Source organism: Danaus plexippus, chromosome 4 (assembly GCF_018135715.1).
Source record: "Danaus plexippus chromosome 4, MEX_DaPlex, whole genome shotgun sequence".
Classification (NCBI taxonomy): domain Eukaryota; kingdom Metazoa; phylum Arthropoda; class Insecta; order Lepidoptera; family Nymphalidae; genus Danaus; species Danaus plexippus.
The window spans coordinates 2,782,651-2,802,120 of record NC_083538.1 but is presented as its reverse complement, the minus strand read 5'-3'; the positions used below and the strand labels follow the sequence as shown (position 1 = coordinate 2,802,120).

General features: G+C 32.8%; 7 protein-coding genes across 7 annotated transcripts; 6 read left to right on the top strand and 1 right to left on the bottom strand.

Moving 5' to 3' along the window:
• Window positions 1–1,565: 1,565 nt before the first annotated feature.
• LOC116768636 (histidine-rich glycoprotein-like) lies at window positions 1,566–2,337 on the top strand. The gene has a single exon (XM_032659401.2). It carries the CDS (start codon window positions 1,606–1,608, stop codon window positions 2,317–2,319), a length of 714 nt encoding a protein of 237 aa, XP_032515292.2. The 5' UTR covers window positions 1,566–1,605; the 3' UTR covers window positions 2,320–2,337.
• A 2,551-nt stretch (window positions 2,338–4,888) lies between these two features.
• Window positions 4,889–5,693, top strand: LOC116768635 (histidine-rich glycoprotein-like). The gene has a single exon (XM_032659400.2). The coding sequence runs from the start codon at window positions 4,933–4,935 to the stop codon at window positions 5,644–5,646; it is 714 nt and encodes a 237-aa protein (XP_032515291.2). The 5' UTR covers window positions 4,889–4,932; the 3' UTR covers window positions 5,647–5,693.
• A 2,774-nt stretch (window positions 5,694–8,467) lies between these two features.
• Window positions 8,468–9,294, top strand: LOC116768627 (histidine-rich glycoprotein-like). The gene has a single exon (XM_032659387.2). The coding sequence runs from the start codon at window positions 8,502–8,504 to the stop codon at window positions 9,237–9,239; it is 738 nt and encodes a 245-aa protein (XP_032515278.1). The 5' UTR covers window positions 8,468–8,501; the 3' UTR covers window positions 9,240–9,294.
• A 209-nt stretch (window positions 9,295–9,503) lies between these two features.
• On the top strand, window positions 9,504–10,584 carry LOC116768590 (histidine-rich glycoprotein-like). The gene is made up of 2 exons (XM_061526021.1): window positions 9,504–9,594; window positions 9,673–10,584. Exon 2 carries the CDS (start codon window positions 9,678–9,680, stop codon window positions 10,449–10,451), a length of 774 nt encoding a protein of 257 aa, XP_061382005.1. The 5' UTR covers window positions 9,504–9,594; window positions 9,673–9,677; the 3' UTR covers window positions 10,452–10,584.
• Window positions 10,585–11,240: 656 nt separating this feature from the next.
• On the bottom strand, window positions 11,241–12,325 carry LOC116768418 (eukaryotic translation initiation factor 3 subunit K). The gene is made up of 3 exons (XM_032659130.2): window positions 11,931–12,325; window positions 11,627–11,846; window positions 11,241–11,433 (listed from the first exon to the last, which is right to left on the bottom strand). The coding sequence occupies exons 1-3, from the start codon at window positions 12,201–12,203 to the stop codon at window positions 11,282–11,284; spliced, it is 645 nt and encodes a 214-aa protein (XP_032515021.1). The 5' UTR covers window positions 12,204–12,325; the 3' UTR covers window positions 11,241–11,281.
• A 234-nt stretch (window positions 12,326–12,559) lies between these two features.
• On the top strand, window positions 12,560–14,150 carry LOC116768734 (TATA-box-binding protein). The gene is made up of 4 exons (XM_032659537.2): window positions 12,560–13,005; window positions 13,148–13,278; window positions 13,396–13,639; window positions 13,717–14,150. The coding sequence occupies exons 1-4, from the start codon at window positions 12,715–12,717 to the stop codon at window positions 13,990–13,992; spliced, it is 942 nt and encodes a 313-aa protein (XP_032515428.2). The 5' UTR covers window positions 12,560–12,714; the 3' UTR covers window positions 13,993–14,150.
• A 385-nt stretch (window positions 14,151–14,535) lies between these two features.
• LOC116768538 (WASH complex subunit 4) lies at window positions 14,536–18,685 on the top strand. Its single transcript, XM_032659276.2, has 5 exons — window positions 14,536–14,924; window positions 15,036–15,202; window positions 15,332–15,822; window positions 15,893–18,022; window positions 18,228–18,685. The coding sequence occupies exons 1-5, from the start codon at window positions 14,647–14,649 to the stop codon at window positions 18,432–18,434; spliced, it is 3,273 nt and encodes a 1,090-aa protein (XP_032515167.2). The 5' UTR covers window positions 14,536–14,646; the 3' UTR covers window positions 18,435–18,685.
• The last annotated feature ends 785 nt before the right edge of the window (window positions 18,686–19,470 follow it).

The window sequence follows — 19,470 nt, the reverse complement described above, 5'->3', positions numbered from 1 at the left end:
TTTATTTAAAAAAAAATATATAAATATGGTTTGTTGTTACTCATACCAATAATTTAACCATGGCTCGCCGAGTACACTAAGAAATATGATAGACATTCATATCCGTTAGTGAAAGCAGCACCACGAAGTCTCCATTTTAATATTTCAAAATCTGTATTACTTTGTAAGCGTGTATAATCGGAGAGAATATGTAAACAGTTTTACATTGTGTTTAGGAGGTACCGAAAATACGGACTTTCGGTGGAAGGGCCTGCATTAAATAAGTTAAGTCGCTCGGAAGAATTGTTTAACGCTATCCAAATATGGATGTTTTATATTGGATCCACTAAGCAGATAATTTTCGATAGCTCACAGATTATACACATCAATCAAGTGAATAAAGCGTGAGATTATCAAACATGTTTGTGAATGTGCTAACTAGATCTTACCAGCGGCTTTACTCGCTTTTAAAGTTCCGTCTCAATTTTACATTTTAAGTTTATGGGATGAAAAGTGACCTTTAAAACAATAATAATGTTAACATAATGTACGTACATTCAATTGGATTATTGTGTCGTTAATTGACAAACACAGCAATAATTTTTTTTTTAATTACAAGTCAATAAACCTTCAAATTCAAATTTAACATTTCAAATTTAACTTCAAATTCTTAACATGTTGTTGCTCACAAAAATAAAGCTTTTTTCATTTAATTATTATTAAAAAACACGTATATATATATATATATATATATATATATATATATATATATATATTTTAATTAAGACTTACTAGACTTACAGGCTGAATAGAGTTTGTATTAATGTACAGTGTATTATAAGGGTTTACAATAATGGGATACTTATGATAGAATATACATAATATATTACTTGTAATGGAATATAGAACGGTATTCGAATGATACAACAAAAAAATACATTGTAAAAAAAACGTTTCAATAAAATCCGATGAATTATATTATTATAATAATTTAAAAAAAAATAACACTAACAAAATAGATTTATTTATTTGATTACCTGTGAAATTAAATGTAAACTATCGAACACGCAACTAAATATTAAACTAATGTGACATCCTGATGAGTTCGTATGTCTCTATATTTATTTAAATTAGACGGGCTTTAATTAAATTTTACTGTAAACATTGTCAATTTATCTCGCATCAATAATGTAACAGTATAAAATGGTTTGAATGATATTGATGCCTAAAAGGTTTATAAAACGGAAATCAGAAAGTTATTTAATTACTTACACCTCCATATTCCTCTACGAGATGTTCTACGCATGCTACGACATACAAAACAACATATAGGTACTGTACTCCAATATACATATTATTGCATTTTTATTTCTGTTTGCTTCATAACTGTTCCAATGAATTTATTCCAAATGTTTCATTTATTCATATCAAATCAAACAATTAAATTTCGTCCATAAAAAATGTATTCAGTTATTAAATCTCTGAATACACCGCTGAATTGTTGCGGAATGATAATGTTTCTCCATCGTCTGAGACTAGATTTTTCGAATATAAAATAGACGGGCAGGTGTATAGAGGTCAGTCACAACCGGACTTCCGATAGCGAGGTAATCACCAAGATACATCATGAGGGGGTTGTTGGTGTTAGGAGTGATATGTTTAGTGACGCTATGTACAGCCCACGAGGCTGAGGCCGACGACCAGGCTGTGGCGGCCAGCAAACATGAACATGGTGGCGGCCACGAACACCATGCCCACCATCATCATGAACATGGCGGCAAAGGCCACAAAGGACACAAGGGACACCACCACCATCACAAGGGTGACGAAGGTCATCACGGCAAGCATCACCACGAAGGTCATCATCATGAACACGGCGGCGGTCATAAGAAACATTGGGATGAACACGATCATCACGGTGAACACCACGAGAAAGGCCACCACCACAAGGGAGAGAAACATGGACACCACGAACACCACGATAAGGGCGAGAAGACCGACGGATACCACAAGAAATATCACAAAGATCACTTCCATAAGGACCACGACTTCCACGATGGACACCATCACGAAGGCAAACACCACAAGCACGGACATCACCACAAACACCACGAGGATCATGGCGGCCACCACAAGAAGGGAGGTCATCATCATTCCGGTCACCATGAAGACCATTATGGAAAACACGGCCACCATGACAAACACCACTACGACGAGGATCACCATGGACACAAGGGACATCACGGACATGATGAACACCATCATCACCACCATGACCATGGCAAGAAGGGAGGCCACGAAGACCACAAGCACTGGGGTTTCCATCATGGAAAGCATTAATAATAATTTATTAAACTGTTGTTTATTTATAATTTCTTGTTGAAAATTTAATAATGTTTTCTTTTGTATACTTTTTTACGAAAATTATAAAAAAATAATTAAAAAAAAAAAACATCACGAATATAATTCTTTTATTATAGACTTACTTTCATTTCTACTCTTTTAATTTCAGTTTGCAAAAATAATGCGACTTTTAATTAAGGGTGCTGATTAAAAAAAGTAGCAGCCCATTTTGTTGGTCAGTGTGATTCGTTTAATTAAGATCGAACTAGATAATTTTTTAAGAAAAAAATTAATATTAAATTCAAAACTGGATACTATTAAAATTTCCTAAGGATAAACAAGTTTGTGATAGTCATATATTTAAAATAACTTGAGCGATCATCTAGAAAATTAAAAAAAAAACAAGAAGAATATACAGCTCATAGCCTTAGCTGTTTTAATGTCGTAAGAAAATAGAAGTATATACACATAGGCTGCTCTCAACAGAACTGTATAATTGTTATAATATATCAAAGTTCATTCCTACGTCAGAATTTATTATTTTATTAATGTCCATAAAATTAAAAAAAAATAAAAATCAATTTGTCGCAAAATAACGAGAAGCAAATAGCAATAAATTATAAATATGTAAGTAAATTCATTTAAAAAATTACGAAAACTCAATTTAACAGAAAATACCAAGGTCAATTATTATTATCTCAGTTTTTCGTAAATATTTCGAGTTCGAGTTGGTAAAACCCAGCTGTGACCCATTGAATTCTACTTCAATACAGTATAAAGTTACTGGAAAAGCAAAATAAATGAGCTAGAACAACATTATTCGGATGATTCTCATTTAGAAAGGCTTCGTCATTAGGAGTTTAAAATTCCAAAATATTAATCTTTTAACTACTTTTGCTTCTCACTTCCAAGTGTTAGTAACAGTTTGTTTAGCAAGAGCCGATATTGTCACACTAAATGCGAAGCCTTTCCTGTTTCTCATTCATTAACCTACGTTAATACTGTACTGTGACAGTAAAATTTTAGGTAAGCATAGAGTACATTCGTCATTAAAAGTAAAGACAGAATTACCTGTAAGGACAAAAGTTAAAACATTACATTTATGATTTTGTTAGTATTATGTCATCAATTCTATTATATAGATACTGAGCAAGAATATAATATTTAAGAAACCATTTATATCACAGCTATAAATATAAGGGTATTGAAAAACCTGGCGGGCAACTTCCAACTTCATAAATTTACGTAATTCTATCTATCTCACATCAACATTGAAATAAAACTAATATTTTCGGATTAACAACGGGTTTTTTTTATTTAAAATACATACTCGCGATGTTTCGGTCACTTTGCAGCAACCGTGACCACGAGCAAACGAGATGAGAATATTTCTCACAGTTGGTTACTGCAAAGTAACCGAAACGACAGGAGTATGTAGTTACAATAATTAAAAACGGGCAACAAATCCGAAAATATTCGTTTTGTTTCAATGAATACTCGCGAAAGTCTTATATCTTATCATATAAAGATCTTCTCAGCAGATACACCTTTAAATGGCTACTCCGTACAAGGATATGTCATGTCATGTATGTATAATGATATTTTAAATACATTCCTAATATATAAAATCCCCCCCCCCCTATAATATGTACTTAATAATTAATCTGAACATATAATAATATTGTTATGGATCGCTGTCTATAAGATGAGAAAAATGGTGACAATGTGACATTTAACAAATCACCTATTTAACGTGCAGTAAAACAAAAATTCACTTCAAAGTTTTCCTTACAATATGTGTAATATGTGAGGAAAACTAATATAGAAGTATTTTGTGAAGGCAAAATATTATGATCGTTACATAATTATTTATATTGTTTAATTAAAAGTAACTTAAATCGAAATATTATTATTCCGAATACAATAAAATACAAAGTCGTGGGCACAAATAGTAACATAATAAATGCATTATTTAATTTCGGCTTATCCACTTATTCAACTATACAATAAGTATGTTCTCAAAATTTACATAGACAGTGATTGGATTCAAAAATAGTGATATCTATTCAGTTTCTATTGACATAATAGAAATTATATAGTCTGATTTATAAGCTTTCATATTTAACTATAAACAAAACTAATAATAACGAAATACAATCTGTTCTTAAAAACAAGACAACTTTAAAAAGATAAAATTATATAATGCGCATTATATATTACTTTAGAATTATTCATAAACATTAATTCGTCTACTGTTCGTTCTCTTTTTGACTTTTCATAAAAATATAGTCCTCAACCATAAAACTTTTTTGCAATAAACGTAGTTTAATTACAGTATAAGTTATACAGACTCATTAAAAAAACAGTAAAAGAAACGTTCAAATCGAGAACTTGCGACAGGAAACGAAAAAAAAGAGAAGTCAAGAGTTAAATGGCCTTGACCCTTGTAGATTTACTAATTTAACTTTTTAAAACTGATTGCAGCTGTTGCAATATTATTCCAATAGTATAGACTTCGATAGCATGTTGTTAATATAAAATAGGCGGGCAGGTGTACAGAGGTCAGTCACAACCGGACTTCCGATAGCGAGGTAATCACCAAGATACATCATGAGGTGGTTGTTGGTGTTAGGAGTGATATGTTTAGTGGCGTTGTGTACAGCCCACGAGGCTGAGGCCGACGACCAGGCTGTGGCGGCCAGCAAACATGAGCATGGTGGCGGCCACGAACACCATGCCCACCATCATCATGAACATGGTGGCAAAGGCGATAAAGGGCACAAGGGACACCACCACCATCACAAGGGTGACGAAGGTCATCACGGCAAGCATCATCATGAAGGTCATCATCATGAACACGGCGGCGGTCATAAGAAACATTGGGATGAACACGATCATCACGGTGAACACCACGAGAAAGGCCACCACCACAAGGGTGAGAAACATGGACACCACGAACACCACGATAAGGGTGAAAAGACCGACGGATACCACAAGAAATATCACAAAGACCACTTCCATAAGGACCACCACTTCCACGATGGACACCATCTCGAAGGCAAACACCACAAGCACGGACATCACCACAAACACCACGAAGATCATGGCGGTCACCACAAGAAGGGAGGTCATCATCATTCCGGTCACCATGAAGACCATTATGGCAAACACGGCCACCATGACAAACACCACTACGATGAGGATCACCATGGACACAAGGGTCATCACGGACATGATGAACACCATCATCACCACCATGACCATGGCAAGAAAGGAGGCCACGAAGACCACAAGCACTGGGGTTTCCATCATGGAAAGCATTAAGAAACTGTTAATCTCTTGTTGTTATTGTTGCCAATTTTTTACTCTGTTATTATTTTACATGTTGCTTGGTTATAAAAAGATATTTGTCAGAAGTGTTACTTAGGCGCAACTAGAGTAATATTAAAGAATAATTTTGTATACTGGTTTTTTTAATTATGATTTTATGAAAGATGCAACACCACAATAGATATGTGTAAAATTATCTAAAATAGCCATAACATTAGAATTAAAAATCATTTTAGATCCAAGCGTAGGAAAATTAAACATCGAACTTAATTAGTATATAATAATGAATAAATGATCATATGAGATCACTACTAATGATCATATGAGGTTTTATATATTTTTTTTTGTTTCTATTTTTTTTTGTAATTTTTAGCATAATTGGCCTATGATTGCAATTATTTTAAAAAACTGACATAATTCAATAATATTATGTATTGTATTTTATGCAAGTTCTTGTTTTATTGGTAAACATATTAGAAAACTTTTGAAACCTTACCAAAAATATCTATAAAACGGCCCCTTAGTATAAGGATAAAAAAACAACTAGTATACAATTTCCTATCATAATGTAGCATGTCTTATTTTGAATATTTATAACTGTGTAGTCACTTAAACATACGAAGTCTGTACGAAAATGTAATTATCAGATATTAACTTATCAATTATTAACTTATAAATTATAGTATTAAATATTTATAAAATTCATCTTTAAATTTCTGAACAGCTGATCCTTTGATCGAGATGAGAGACATTTCTCGAATACATAATGTGAAACAAACATCTCAATGGTTAATTTTATCTTTGAATGGCTTTGTAGAAATACTCGTAGTGATTCTTTCCATATAACTAATACACATCATTTTTTTCATCACATTTAATCTTTATAGTCTTCAGAACTATAATATTACAATAAAAAAACCATTAATAGTTCATAGGCGATCTTATCCACCATCAAATAGAGTCAATTATGGTAAAAAAAAAATCAACCATAATTAATTTTGTGGTAGAGATTTTTTTACCTGAAGATGTATCTATGCCTGTATTTAATAATAAAATTAGAACTTGTTTTAAAAAAAAAAAAAATATTTATTACTATTGATTGGTGTACTTGATTGTTAATCATATTTAAAACAGCTAGAAATAGTTGACTTAAGAATTAAGACGTTAATTAACATTAATTGTCTATTAGGTTACCTTCAGGAAAGAGCTGAAATAATATAACATTATTTATAAAAATGATATGATATGATATAAAATATGTAATAACAATTTTATATTTTTAAAAATCGAACAAGATCCATTTCATGTTCTTTTATTTTGAAATAGATGAAGGATAAAAAGAAGTTAATAATAAAGTCTTTTGTTTTAAAGATTAAAAAGATAATAATTTACGTATCTGATTAAATAACACATTAAAGAAATCTAAGAATGTTTTTTATCGCGTTTTTACTCAGGGACTCAGGAGCGCTGCTGAACGCAGACAAATTGATGGAAATAATCAAATTTGAATTGAAAATAATATTCGCTATAATCTTGCTCTGGTGTCATTTTACTGTAAGTTCAAAAAACAAAGGAAGAGAATGTAAAACGTGTTCAAAGATTGACAGAAATTTTTAATTTTAACTTTTCCATTTTACATGAAATAGTATTAACATATTATGTACTTGTAGACAAGTTATTTTCTCTCTAAATAATGTCATAAAATTTACCGTAGTATTGTTATAGACCCTGTGCTAACCATAGTCACCTCACTTAGTATGTGAGCGGTAATTCTTGACAGATTTTCGTTTAAGAAAAAAACGTAAACAGAATAAAAAGTGTCTTTCACGTAAGGTGTTATTGGAGAACCCATAAAAGAATTTTGAGTCAGGTGTGTTAAAAAGCAACTGGAGCGAAAAAGTTATGGTGATAGGATGAGTTAGATTGACATGTGGTGACCTCATACTCCATGGTCACATACCTTAGAATGGGTTAATATTATCGCTAGCACTATAGCTTATAAGATGTAGCTCAAGAGATCTTTGTATTGGCTTTTCCAAAACAGAAATGCTGAGCGATAAAATGATTGCTAAACTTTGATATAAGTAAAATTGTTCTATAAAAAACTGAATAACTCATACACTCATATATACCCATCAAAAAAAAATTGACTACATAAATATTAAGGAAATGATTTCATAATTTCCTTAATGGTCCGAAGACAGGCACACGAAAATTATAGCTGGTTCTCCTACATTTATTAAAGAATTTTATTTGCACGAAAATGGCTTTTCATTAAAAATTAGACAATGTAAGGTTTCTGGAATCTTTAAGATTCCGAGCTACATTTTGTTTTACAATTAATTAAGCTTTATCAACAAGACTTACAATAGATCTTTATAGCTTGTTATAGGTCTAGGAACTTAATATAAATAAATAATTCAAATATAATTAATGGACTATTTTCTATTTACAATGAAAAAAAATTGTTTAAGAATACATATTTTTGAGAATATATAATAACTAATATGCATAGATTATACCTATTAATAATTATTAATGTTAAAAATATTTTGGTAACATTTATGCATAATTATGAAACAAGTAAAAAGTATTATTATATATTATTTAAATGACTTTTCTTTTGTCTTCTGGTAAAAAAAGTGCTATCCAAATAAATAATTTGCAACTCATAGAAAATTATATAATGTCGCAAGAAACAAAGCCGTAACGGTCGTCCTTGTCCGGAAATTTCACCAGCTGCAACGGCAGCTTCAATATTTGATATAAATAACCTCTCATTTTAACGGTAGGCCAGAACAATCCCATTGGTGAAACCATCAAGTTTAACATTCAGTAGAGCCGTCACGATGAGGACGCTCGTCGCCCTTACCTTGTTGGGATGTTTGTTTGTTTTTTGTTTGGGTCGAGAGATCGGACAAAAAGAAAATGATTTAGAGACAGCAGCAAGCCATCATAAAGGGCATCATCACGAGGAAGGCGGTGGAAAAGAGCATCACGCTCACCATCACCACGAACATGGAGAAAAAGGACATAAAGGGCATAAAGGCCACCACCACCATCATAAGGGCGAACATGGGGATCATCATAAACATCATCATTCTGGTCATCATCACGAACATGGTGGTGGACACAAGAAGCATTGGGATGAAGATGATCATCATGGACACCATCATGAACATGGCCATCATCATAAAGGAGGCAAACACCATCATAAGAAGCATCACGATAAAGGTGAAGAAACTGAGGGTTACCATAAGAAATACCATAAAGACGAGTATCATAAAGACCATCACTTTTACGATGATCATCACAAGGAAGGCAAACATCACAAACACGGCAAACATCACGGACACCATGAAGACCACGGTGGTCACCACAAAAAAGGGGGACATCACGATTCGGGACACCACGAACATCACTATGGCAAGAAAGGCCACCATGATAAACATCATTATGATGAAGACCATAAGGGACATAAAGGTCACCACGGACATGAAGAACATCATCACCATCATCACGACCATGGAAAGAAAGGCGGTCACGAAGACCACAAACACTGGGGATTCCATCATGGAAAGCACTGATAACATTAATTTAATCATATATTTTTCTTATGTTGTATACTTCACATATATTGTAAATAAATGAATTAACACCTTATGATGCTAAGTATTTTTATTACATTGCATTATTATTTAACATGAAACAATATTTACTATATTTTATTCATAATCGAAACGGAACTAATTGAGTTAAACCAAAAACTAATGATGTCGTCATCAAACCAACGGAATCACTCGTCCAGAAATATACAGCAATATGATTGCTAAAGATCAATTTGCAATCGACAACAGATGAAAGCGCTGTTATCTATAAATTCAAATAGTTAGACCGTTTACAACATTATAATTTTAGTTCGCTAAGGGGCTACGACAATTGGTAAGTTAAAATTTCTGATATAAAACAATTGTAAAGGTATTGTACTTAAAACAATTAATTAGTAATTAATTATTTCAGTAGCCATGAGGGGAATACTAATAATAGCTTTAATAATATGCGCATTTACTCTGACATATGCTCGTCACGTGAAAACAGAGGATGTGGCACCTGAAAAACAATTAGATCAGGCACCGGCAGGAACGGAACACAAAGAAGCAAAGAGTAAAGATAGTCACAAAGAAGAAGGCGGTGGTCACGAACACCACGCACATCATCATAAGGAAGACGGTGAGAAAGGAGACAAAGGCTATAAATCCCATCATCATCATGATAAGGGTGATCACGGCCATCATGAGAAACATCATCACGAAGGTCATCATGATGAACATGGGGGACACAAAAAAAAACATCACGATGAAGATGATCATCATGGAGAACATCATGAGGCCGAACACGGACACAAAGGTGGAAAGTTTGGCCACAAGAAAGGTCATAAGAAGGGTTCCAAAACAACTGGCTTCCACCACAAATCCCATAAAGACGAATATCATAAGGAACATAAGTTCTATGATGACTTCCACAAGGGTGGCAATCACCATAAGCACGGTGACTTCCATGGCCATCATGACAAGAAAGAGGGACATCACAAAAAGGGAGGACATCACGAAAAAGGTCACCATGAGAAACATCATGGGAAGCATGGTAAACACGACAAAGGGCACTATGATGAAGACCATAAAGGTCATAAAGGTCATCATGGACATGAAGAACATCACGCACATCATCATGACCACGGTAAGAAGGAAGGCCATGCAGGTGGTAAGGAATTTGGTTATAAACATGAAAAGAAAGCTTAAACAACTTTATTTCAATATGATATATTATATAGTACATACTACATTTTATACTTCATTAATATTTTTAACTTGTAAAGGTAAAAAATCAATGATGGACTTTGTTATTTGTTGTTAATAAATTGTTTTTATTATTTCCTTTATTTTATTTTGATATTAAGAAAATTCTGTTAAATTCTAAAAATCCACTACAAATATGTAATTTTACGATTAAACTGACACTTGCAAGACACTTAATATAGTTATCATAAACAGAAAATGCCTTGCTTCATTTTGAAAAACAGCTGATACTGCTACACTGGGGGACTGATATTGACCAAATGTATTTAAAAATTTGTGCAAGAATACTGGCTGTCAAATGAAAAAAAAAAAGTTAATCTATCTATATTTATTAAAACCCCTATGTGCAACAGATTTGTAAAAGTAGGGTCATTATTGTGAATAATTTAAATTAAGTCCAAGGAAGATATTTCTTTGCAAGATCTTTTCTTTCAAACTATTAGTTATATGTCAAAATTTTCATTCAATGTTTGTTTAGATAGCATTTCATTCAATGTTTGTCTAGATAGCAAAAAATTACTTTAAAAACCATTGACTTTGTTAGTGGTTCAAACCTTTTATCAAAATAAAAATGCATTTAGTTTGCCAGATAAAAAATAAGTAAAAAACCACAGCTTTAGAGCCACAATAATTACATAATCATTTTTTGTAATATTACTCACAATGAGGTATTGCATTTTATGTTAGCACAAACTTACATAACTCACATTGAATTGATGAAAAGAAAAAAAATTAATCAAATCTTACTTTTATTGAAATATAAGATATAAAAATTACAAAATTGCCATTAAGGGAGCGAGATGATCAAATTCAATTTTCTCTGTAATATTCTTAGTCTTGATGTTCTCATCTTGATTTGCGATGAAGATAAGGTTACCCTCATCCTTCCAACCATATTTTTTAACCCAGTGCTTCAGGGTCACATCTAAAAAATATAACAAATAACTATAGCCATAGACTATTTTTAAGTTTAAAATAAACCTTAATTCAAAAAAATATACTTTAAAAAACATTTTTCAATAAACAAGGAGAAAATAAAATAGAAGTTAATGAAACATCATGAAACAGATTCCAATATAATATTTTTGCTATTTAATTAAATTGGCCATAACACTCACCATCGATTCCACCTAACAAGTTAGCAAGGTTATTCTTGTCAATAGTCTGGAAAGTAATGCCGACAACATGACAAACAAACTTGCGAATGGAATCATGGAAGCTGCTGATACGGTTACACAGTTCCGGCATTTGGTGTACTCTGTTCCAGAACTGGGCAAAATCGCATTGCTCAAGGATATCTGCCAGATACTTTATTTGGGAAATGGTCTCATTTTCCACCTGAAAAAATTAAATTAATATACTATAGCGGATTCTTATAACATAACTCATGAACTATGGGCTATTAAGTGTTTTTGAACTTACTACAGATTCTAAAAGCAGACACTTGCACAATGTAAAGTCGGTGTGAGGGAAATTTGTAAGTGCCTTCAAAAGTATCTGGCACGTTATGTCAGGGTTGAACCTTTCTGGATTGAACTGATAAAGTTTCAGAACCGCTAAATTTGCTTCTAAATCGTATGTATTCTCCCTTGATTGTAACTCAACGTATCGTTCGAGTGTCTGAAGATTGGCTGGGTTATATCTCTCGATACTTTTCAAAATTGAAGCCACAGTTTGTCTCATGGTTTCTGCCATTTTGAAAACAAAATAATTTTCCAATTTAAACTCTTATGTCTTAGAAGAAGTAGAGTTTAAATTTTGCAAAAAGTAAAGCGTGGAATCTCCAGATACCAATGTCTGACAACTTTTAAGTGACAATGACATCTCAAAACTGTCGTCTAACATTTTTTTTATAAATTCAACGATTGTATAATATAAATTGTATAAAAAAATGCACTCAAACGTACCTAATAAATTGTTTGGATATCGACCAACCTAATAAAATAATAATTCAACAAAACTAGATTAAAAAAGTAAGATGTTCCAAAAATTTATAATAGCAACGTTCCCCTATTGACATTGGTCACAAATGTGACAAGTGACAAACGTTACAAACTTGACACAACACGGTGTATGAATTTTATAAATATTGTTTTTCCGCCATTTACAGCTAGAATACTAAATTGAAGTTTTATTTGTTAGTAAGATTGAGTTGTTTAAAAAAAATTATAAAGTTTAGCCAGAAAAATATTGTAAAGCCATTAAGATGGATCAAATGCTTCCAAGTCCATATAACATACCAGGTATTGGTACTCCCTTGCACCAACCTGAAGAAGATCAACAGATTTTACCAAATGCTATGCAACAGCAACAACAACAACAGCAACAACAACAGCAGCAGCAACAACAACAACAACATTCCTTGGTATCAATGGGTTCATCGCCGCTCGTGGGTTTTGGCGCCTCTATAATGGGCACACCTCAGAGAACGATGCATACGTATGCTCCAACAGCCAGCTATGCAACACCTCAACAGATGATGCAACCTCAAACACCGGTAATAATTTTAAAATTACTCTAAAGTAATAAGCATATATTTTTTCTTGAAATTTGTTACTTGCACATAAATCTACACAGATATATAAAATTTCTTAAAACAATACCTAATAATACAAATTAAGCAAAAATTTTGTTTTTAGCAAAACTTAATGTCTCCATTGATAACGGGTTCAAGTATAGCCGGTCAACAGATCCTAAACCAAATGAGTCCTGCACCCATGACACCTATGACTCCACATTCAGCAGATCCTGGAATATTACCTCAGTTGCAGTGAGTTGTTAATGGAATATGTTATCTAAGTTTCAAAATCTTTATTATCTTGTAAGTTTTGTATTAAATTGTATGTTAATTGCAATGAATTACATATAAAATATTCTATTGTTATAGAAATATAGTTTCCACAGTAAATCTTAATTGCAAATTAGACCTTAAAAAGATAGCCCTACATGCCCGCAATGCTGAATATAACCCCAAACGTTTTGCTGCCGTCATTATGAGGATACGAGAACCAAGGACTACAGCATTGATATTTTCTTCTGGCAAAATGGTTTGCACCGGTGCCAAGAGTGAAGAAGATTCCCGCCTTGCTGCAAGAAAATATGCCAGAATTATACAAAAGCTAGGATTTACGGTTAGTTGAATTATTCCTATTATACCTATGTTTGATAATTAACATAAATATTTATCAGCAATGTATGTTTATTTCAGGCAAAATTTTTGGATTTTAAAATTCAAAACATGGTTGGAAGTTGCGATGTGAAATTTCCAATTCGTCTGGAAGGCTTAGTGCTAACACATGGACAATTTAGCTCTTACGAACCTGAACTCTTCCCTGGACTCATCTACCGAATGGTGAAACCTAGAATAGTTTTACTGATATTTGTATCAGGAAAAGTGGTACTAACAGGTGCAAAAGTTCGCCAAGAAATATATGAAGCTTTTGATAATATTTACCCAATATTGAAAAGTTTTAAGAAACAATAATATAGACATAGGTATAACTATAATGTAGTTATTTTACTTTTATTATAAATTATGATTAAATATCGCAGTTGTACATTTTTAGTTTCTAATTTTAGGTAAAATTGTATCTTTAAGTAAACAAAAACTTGTGTTTCAATAAAGTGTCTGTTTTTATATCATATTGCTTTTATTATGCAAAATTTTTTTTTATTTCTTAATAGTATATGCTCAAACCCAATTTTTTTTGTGGACAAACAATTGAATATAAAAGTACAATTTAAAATTGTAAAACACCTCAAAAGCGAACAAACATTGTAACGGACATTATTTGGTTAGTTAATATTGACTTAGACTTATAAAGATTCTTCTTTGTGTTTTTGCTTTTTCCAATATTAAGTATTAAAATCTTTTCATGTATTTCGCAAGCGTAAAATAACAAATATAAAAAATATTTACGAAATGACAGCTACTCAAAGGACGAGAGTCCATTTCTTTACTTTAAACAAGTATTTAAATGTCAAGTTCCATATGACATTGAAATATCAATAAAAATTAAGAAAAAAGGCTACTATTTAAAGTTGTCAACTTATTAAAAGTTCCTATGCTACGAGTAAAAACTTAAAGCTATTTGATATTTCTTTATTAATAAGTAAAGGATTATACAACCGAACCATAATGAAAAGTGATGTTGAAAAAGAAGCTGGTGGTCGTGTATTGAGGAGTTATGGAGAATTCTTTAAAAAACAATATCAAGATTACATTACAATACTGGGAGATGAATGCACTGAAGAAAATAAAACTTTTTTGCCAATACAAGCAGTTTTAGATTCAACAGAACGGATAACTATGATCGATTTAGTTTCATCTGACAATACTCTTATTACTAAAATATTGAGTGTGTTGTCTTCTCTATGTGTTGAAATAGAACAACTTAAATCAGAAGCTTTTAAAACGTCAGTATTAAATAGATTCCAAGTTTCCAGATTGCCTTATCAAATTTTGAATTATTTTTATAACACGTTTCATATTAACAAAATGAAAATGTAAATGTATTGTTGTTGCAGGCACTTTAAATTTTTATCATCATATGAAGAATACATAGAGAGTGATATTTCATCACAGATGAGATCAATATGTGAGCTGAGTTCATTTATCAGCCGAAGTAATGAATTGTTAAATAATATTTTCAATCAAATATTTACAATATTCAATGGCAGCGACATTAACATAAGTAAGTCAGTTTTTAACATATTGTACTTACTTACAAGTTGAACTTAGTTTTTGTACTCAATAGTTATTTACAATTCATTTCCTATAAAGTGCCTTTTCATATAATTAATGTAATAATCCACAATTTTAGATGGAGTACAATGGCACTTTGTGATAAATAAGATTGGTGAAATTTTCACAATACTTGTTATCTCTGAACTACTTATATCAAGATGTTCACTTGCCACAAATTGGAATAAATTTAGCAAGAATTTGAACACTTTTAATGGAAAACCTGACGCATTAGACTGTGATGTAGAAAGACTTCAAGCTTTGAAAGGTGCAATTGATGTTATTACGGCAAAATTAATGAATGACGACATAGTACAGACGACACTTCATAACTTGTTACTATTAAGGAAAAATTCTTTAAACATCCAAAACTGTAACAGAATGTCAACAGAATTTATGCAATACATTAAACATGCTATATTTAATTTAGATAAATTAGTACAAGAGAAACCCAATAGTGAGAATATGTACAAATGTATCAAAATAAATGCTTTGTTTGCTTTGAACTCTCATTTGTTTGGCAGCAACGATAAGAAGTGTTTTAAAACATTGATGGACTTAAATTCAAAGGTACGGTTAATGTTTTCATGGATATAGAGCAATAAAAAAAATATTGTTAACGTCATATATTAACTTTTAGGCTCACAGTGTTTATGTCAGTGGGACTGTGATGTGGTTCCCTGAACAGTTTCTCCAGAGGTATGTACCATCGGTCTGCAGCAACTACAATAAGCTATCCCAAGCGATGCTTAAGACACGTCAAGCACACACAAACGCGAAAAAAGCAAATTTAACTAAGGATATAGTGACTCTCCAAAATCTTTGCTCTCAGTGGACATTGACAGTTGAGGATATTTTCGCCAGCAATAACAAACTTAGTGCAGCTGATATGACTTTACATGCAAAAACACTCCTAGATGGTCTCGATCTAGCTGCCAGCATTAACTATTCAGTTTTGTGTTTCGTTAATTTACACCTGTCTCTCGGTATACCACTATCAAAGAATATGCTGATGAATATCTTTGAAGTAATGGAACTAATAAAGAGTTTGTGGAACACGGTCACCAGAAACTACAATCAGATAATAAATTCGATAACAATGATCGTCCAACATTTAATATTTCAAGCTGCCTCTTCGATTCAGGAGACAAAGAAGACCTTGATGAGTGACAAAAAATATGCTAATAAAAAATTAGACGAGCTGACTTGCGTCGTGATAGCCGAACAAGCTATTAAAGGTGCAGCTACGTTAGAACGTAACATAGCGACGAATATAGCAATCAGTTTCATCTCCGACACCACTTTCATTGAAGACAGTTCCATAAGGCTAGGAATGCTTCTCGAAAAAATACAGATCCTTTCAAATTTCACAAAGAACATGGCTCAATACTGCAACTGTTCGTGGCTGCTGTGGCATCAAAATATAATACCGCTATACTTCGAGCAGAACTTCAGCCATCAGATAAATACTGTGAAGTTGAAGTATTTCCTTATGGCCTTAGAGGATTCGATTAGTTTTCTCCAAGAAACAGATGCTTACTTTGGCCTCGATAAAGCTCTCGAATTCAGGAACAAGCTGAAAAAGATGATCGAAGATCACGTCTTAGATCATTTCAGTCAAAATATCGAAACGAATCTGCGCTTGCACATCCATTCTCACTTGCAACTTGACGTAATAAATCCTTTGACATTTGACATGCTGAAGAAGACCTTGCTTCTCTTGGACAATATACGGCTTTATAACATTTATATGTCAGTTATTCCGTCTGTGGAGCAATATTTATCGAAAACCTATTACAATCTAACAACCGTTGTGTTATCAGATTGGAAAACATATGGAGAAATGCGACAAATGGCGAAATTTAAGTTCGATATTACGACGATCAGCGACAATTTGCCGACGCAGACATTAGAGCAGGGTTTGGATGTGTTAGAAATCATGCGCAATATACACATCTTCGTGTCGAGATATCAGTACAATCTAAATAACCAAATCTTCATCGAGAAAAGCAGCAATAACAAACACCTCAAGTCCATCAATATTAGACACGTAGCTAACTCTATCAGGACTCATGGTACTGGCATTATGAACACCACCGTCAACTTCACCTACCAATTCTTGAAGAACAAATTCTTCACTTTCTCTCAGTTCATGTACGACGAACAGATAAAGTCGCGTCTAGTTAAGGATTTGAGGAATTTCAAAGAGACTTCCACGGATATGGGGAACGTGTACTTATATAAAAATGCTGAAAAATTCAACAAGGGCATAAAAGTTTTGGGGGTCGCTGAAGATGGTCAAAGCTATCTAGACTTATTCAGGGATCTGATCAGTCAGATCGGAAATGCTATGGGCTATGTTCGAATGATTCGGTCCGGTGGCCGCCATTGTTGCTGCGACGCGACCACGTTTCTACCTGACCTTGAACCAAAATATTTTAAAAAATTATGCGAGGAGAACCTCTTCGATGAAAAAACTCTAGAAACAGCTGAAAATTTAGATGAGAATATTAATGGTCTCATATCCAATTTCATTCAAGGCACTGAATATTTTAAACTTCTTGTTGAAGTTTTCGCTCCCGTTTTTAGAAATCCAAAAAACGTTCATCTCAAGAATTTCTTCATCATTGTTCCGCCGCTCACGCTTAATTTCGTTGAACACATGATACTATCCAAAGACAAGATGTCAAAGAAGAACAAAGTGGGGGCTTCCTTCACGGACGATGGTTTTGCTATGGGCATAGCGTATATATTGAAGTTATTAGACCAAGTAAGCAAAAATTCATTCATCATCCGACATTCATCCAAACAGCATGACATTTCAAAAGTGCTTTACTATCTTTATTTTAATAAATTATAGGAAAAATATTTTTATATAAAGAAAATTTACTCCCTTAAAGGACGTATTATTTAATTATTATTTTTTGTCTCAGAAAGAAAAAAATATGACTACACAGTGTAATGTATGCTTTCAGGATTCATCGTTCGAATCACTGCACTGGTTCGACTCTGTATGGAATCACATCAAAAAGAAAAGGGAAATAATTAATGAACAGAACAGTAAGGGGACGTTACAGCTGCAGCAAGCGCTGGCTCTCACGGAGAAGAAGCTCAAGACACTCGAGGTGGAATACAAACTGCTGTATTACAGTTTGACGAGCGCCAGAATATTTTTTAAATAAATCTACTATAAATTCTATTGAGAGTCGACTGTTGTTTGATTGAGTAAATTTTTACTTTTTATAACATTAAATTTGATAGTGTTTATGTCGAATTCATGTATGTACATAATAAACAATTGCCTTATAATAAAAAAAAAAACATATGTATGTATATTTTTATATTATTGTATTTAATAGTCTCATATATTTTACGTTATAGTCTTGATGAATTTATTTGTTATGGAGGAAAATGTAATAAATTTTAACGTTAATGTTTTTTTTTTTATTAATTTTTGTCTTAATCCTTTTTCAATCGGAAGTATAAATCCAAATGAACGTCTGCTAACAAGCAGTTCTGATACTTTGAAGGTGCCTGGTTAAATTCGATGTGTGTTTGGAAAAATTATGCTGATAATTATAAAAAAAAAATCCATAATATTTAAGCGTGTCATAAAAATGTGGAGTGATGAGGAAATATGGACTTATTTTATAAAGATTTGTAGAGAGTTAAAAACTGTGACGTCAAACAATAATAGTATTAAGTTTAGGTAAGTTAAAAAATAATAACTAATATTACTTTTTGCGACTTGACTGTTGCTATTAGCCTTACAGACTGGTACAATCACCTGGTAGGGTGGGTCCTAGGTGGTCCGATAGGATCAACCCGTGAAATAGGGACCTGAAGGGCCTTGGACGGTATGCCTGTACCAAGGGCAAGAGGTCGACTTCGTATTATGAGGTCATTGAAGGGTGATTAACATCGGGGAAGATGGCTTCCTCCTCCTTCATGTCTGTATTGTCAGTTGTTGTCTTATTGTCAAGGCCTTAGGCCGTCTTAGGCCTTAGGACGTTTCTTACTCATCTGGGAATTAATTGACGAGGAGTATTCCGCCGCTTGACGATGAGCGGGTCGGTCTCTAAAACCGTGGTTTCAAAAAACGTCTTTGAGATCGTCTTGAAGTGTACGGCTATCGTAAAAACTAGAAAAGAGTTCTATGGAACCCGGGAGTTCCTGATGTAGCAGAGTGCGCCTCCAGCATTGCGCATGTATTTATTA

Bases quoted from the DNA above. Each gene is read 5' to 3' on its own strand.
- LOC116768538 (XM_032659276.2), top strand. From the start codon at position 14,647: ATGAAAAGTGATGTTGAAAAAGAAGCTGGTGGTCGTGTATTGAGGAGT. The intron at 15,203-15,331 runs GTAAGTCAGTTT...CCACAATTTTAG, and splicing joins TGGCAGCGACATTAACATAA to ATGGAGTACAATGGCACTTT. The intron at 18,023-18,227 runs GTAAGCAAAAAT...GTATGCTTTCAG, and splicing joins TATTGAAGTTATTAGACCAA to GATTCATCGTTCGAATCACT.
- LOC116768590 (XM_061526021.1), top strand. From the start codon at position 9,678: ATGAGGGGAATACTAATAATAGCTTTAATAATATGCGCATTTACTCTG.
- LOC116768635 (XM_032659400.2), top strand. From the start codon at position 4,933: ATGAGGTGGTTGTTGGTGTTAGGAGTGATATGTTTAGTGGCGTTGTGT.
- LOC116768734 (XM_032659537.2), top strand. From the start codon at position 12,715: ATGGATCAAATGCTTCCAAGTCCATATAACATACCAGGTATTGGTACT. The intron at 13,006-13,147 runs GTAATAATTTTA...TTTTGTTTTTAG, and splicing joins TGATGCAACCTCAAACACCG to CAAAACTTAATGTCTCCATT. The intron at 13,279-13,395 runs GTGAGTTGTTAA...CTATTGTTATAG, and splicing joins GGAATATTACCTCAGTTGCA to AAATATAGTTTCCACAGTAA.
- LOC116768418 (XM_032659130.2), bottom strand. From the start codon at position 12,203: ATGGCAGAAACCATGAGACAAACTGTGGCTTCAATTTTGAAAAGTATC. The intron at 11,847-11,930 runs GTAAGTTCAAAA...TAATTTTTTCAG, and splicing joins GTCTGCTTTTAGAATCTGTA to GTGGAAAATGAGACCATTTC. The intron at 11,434-11,626 runs GTGAGTGTTATG...TATATTTTTTAG, and splicing joins CTTGTTAGGTGGAATCGATG to ATGTGACCCTGAAGCACTGG.
- LOC116768636 (XM_032659401.2), top strand. From the start codon at position 1,606: ATGAGGGGGTTGTTGGTGTTAGGAGTGATATGTTTAGTGACGCTATGT.
- LOC116768627 (XM_032659387.2), top strand. From the start codon at position 8,502: ATGAGGACGCTCGTCGCCCTTACCTTGTTGGGATGTTTGTTTGTTTTT.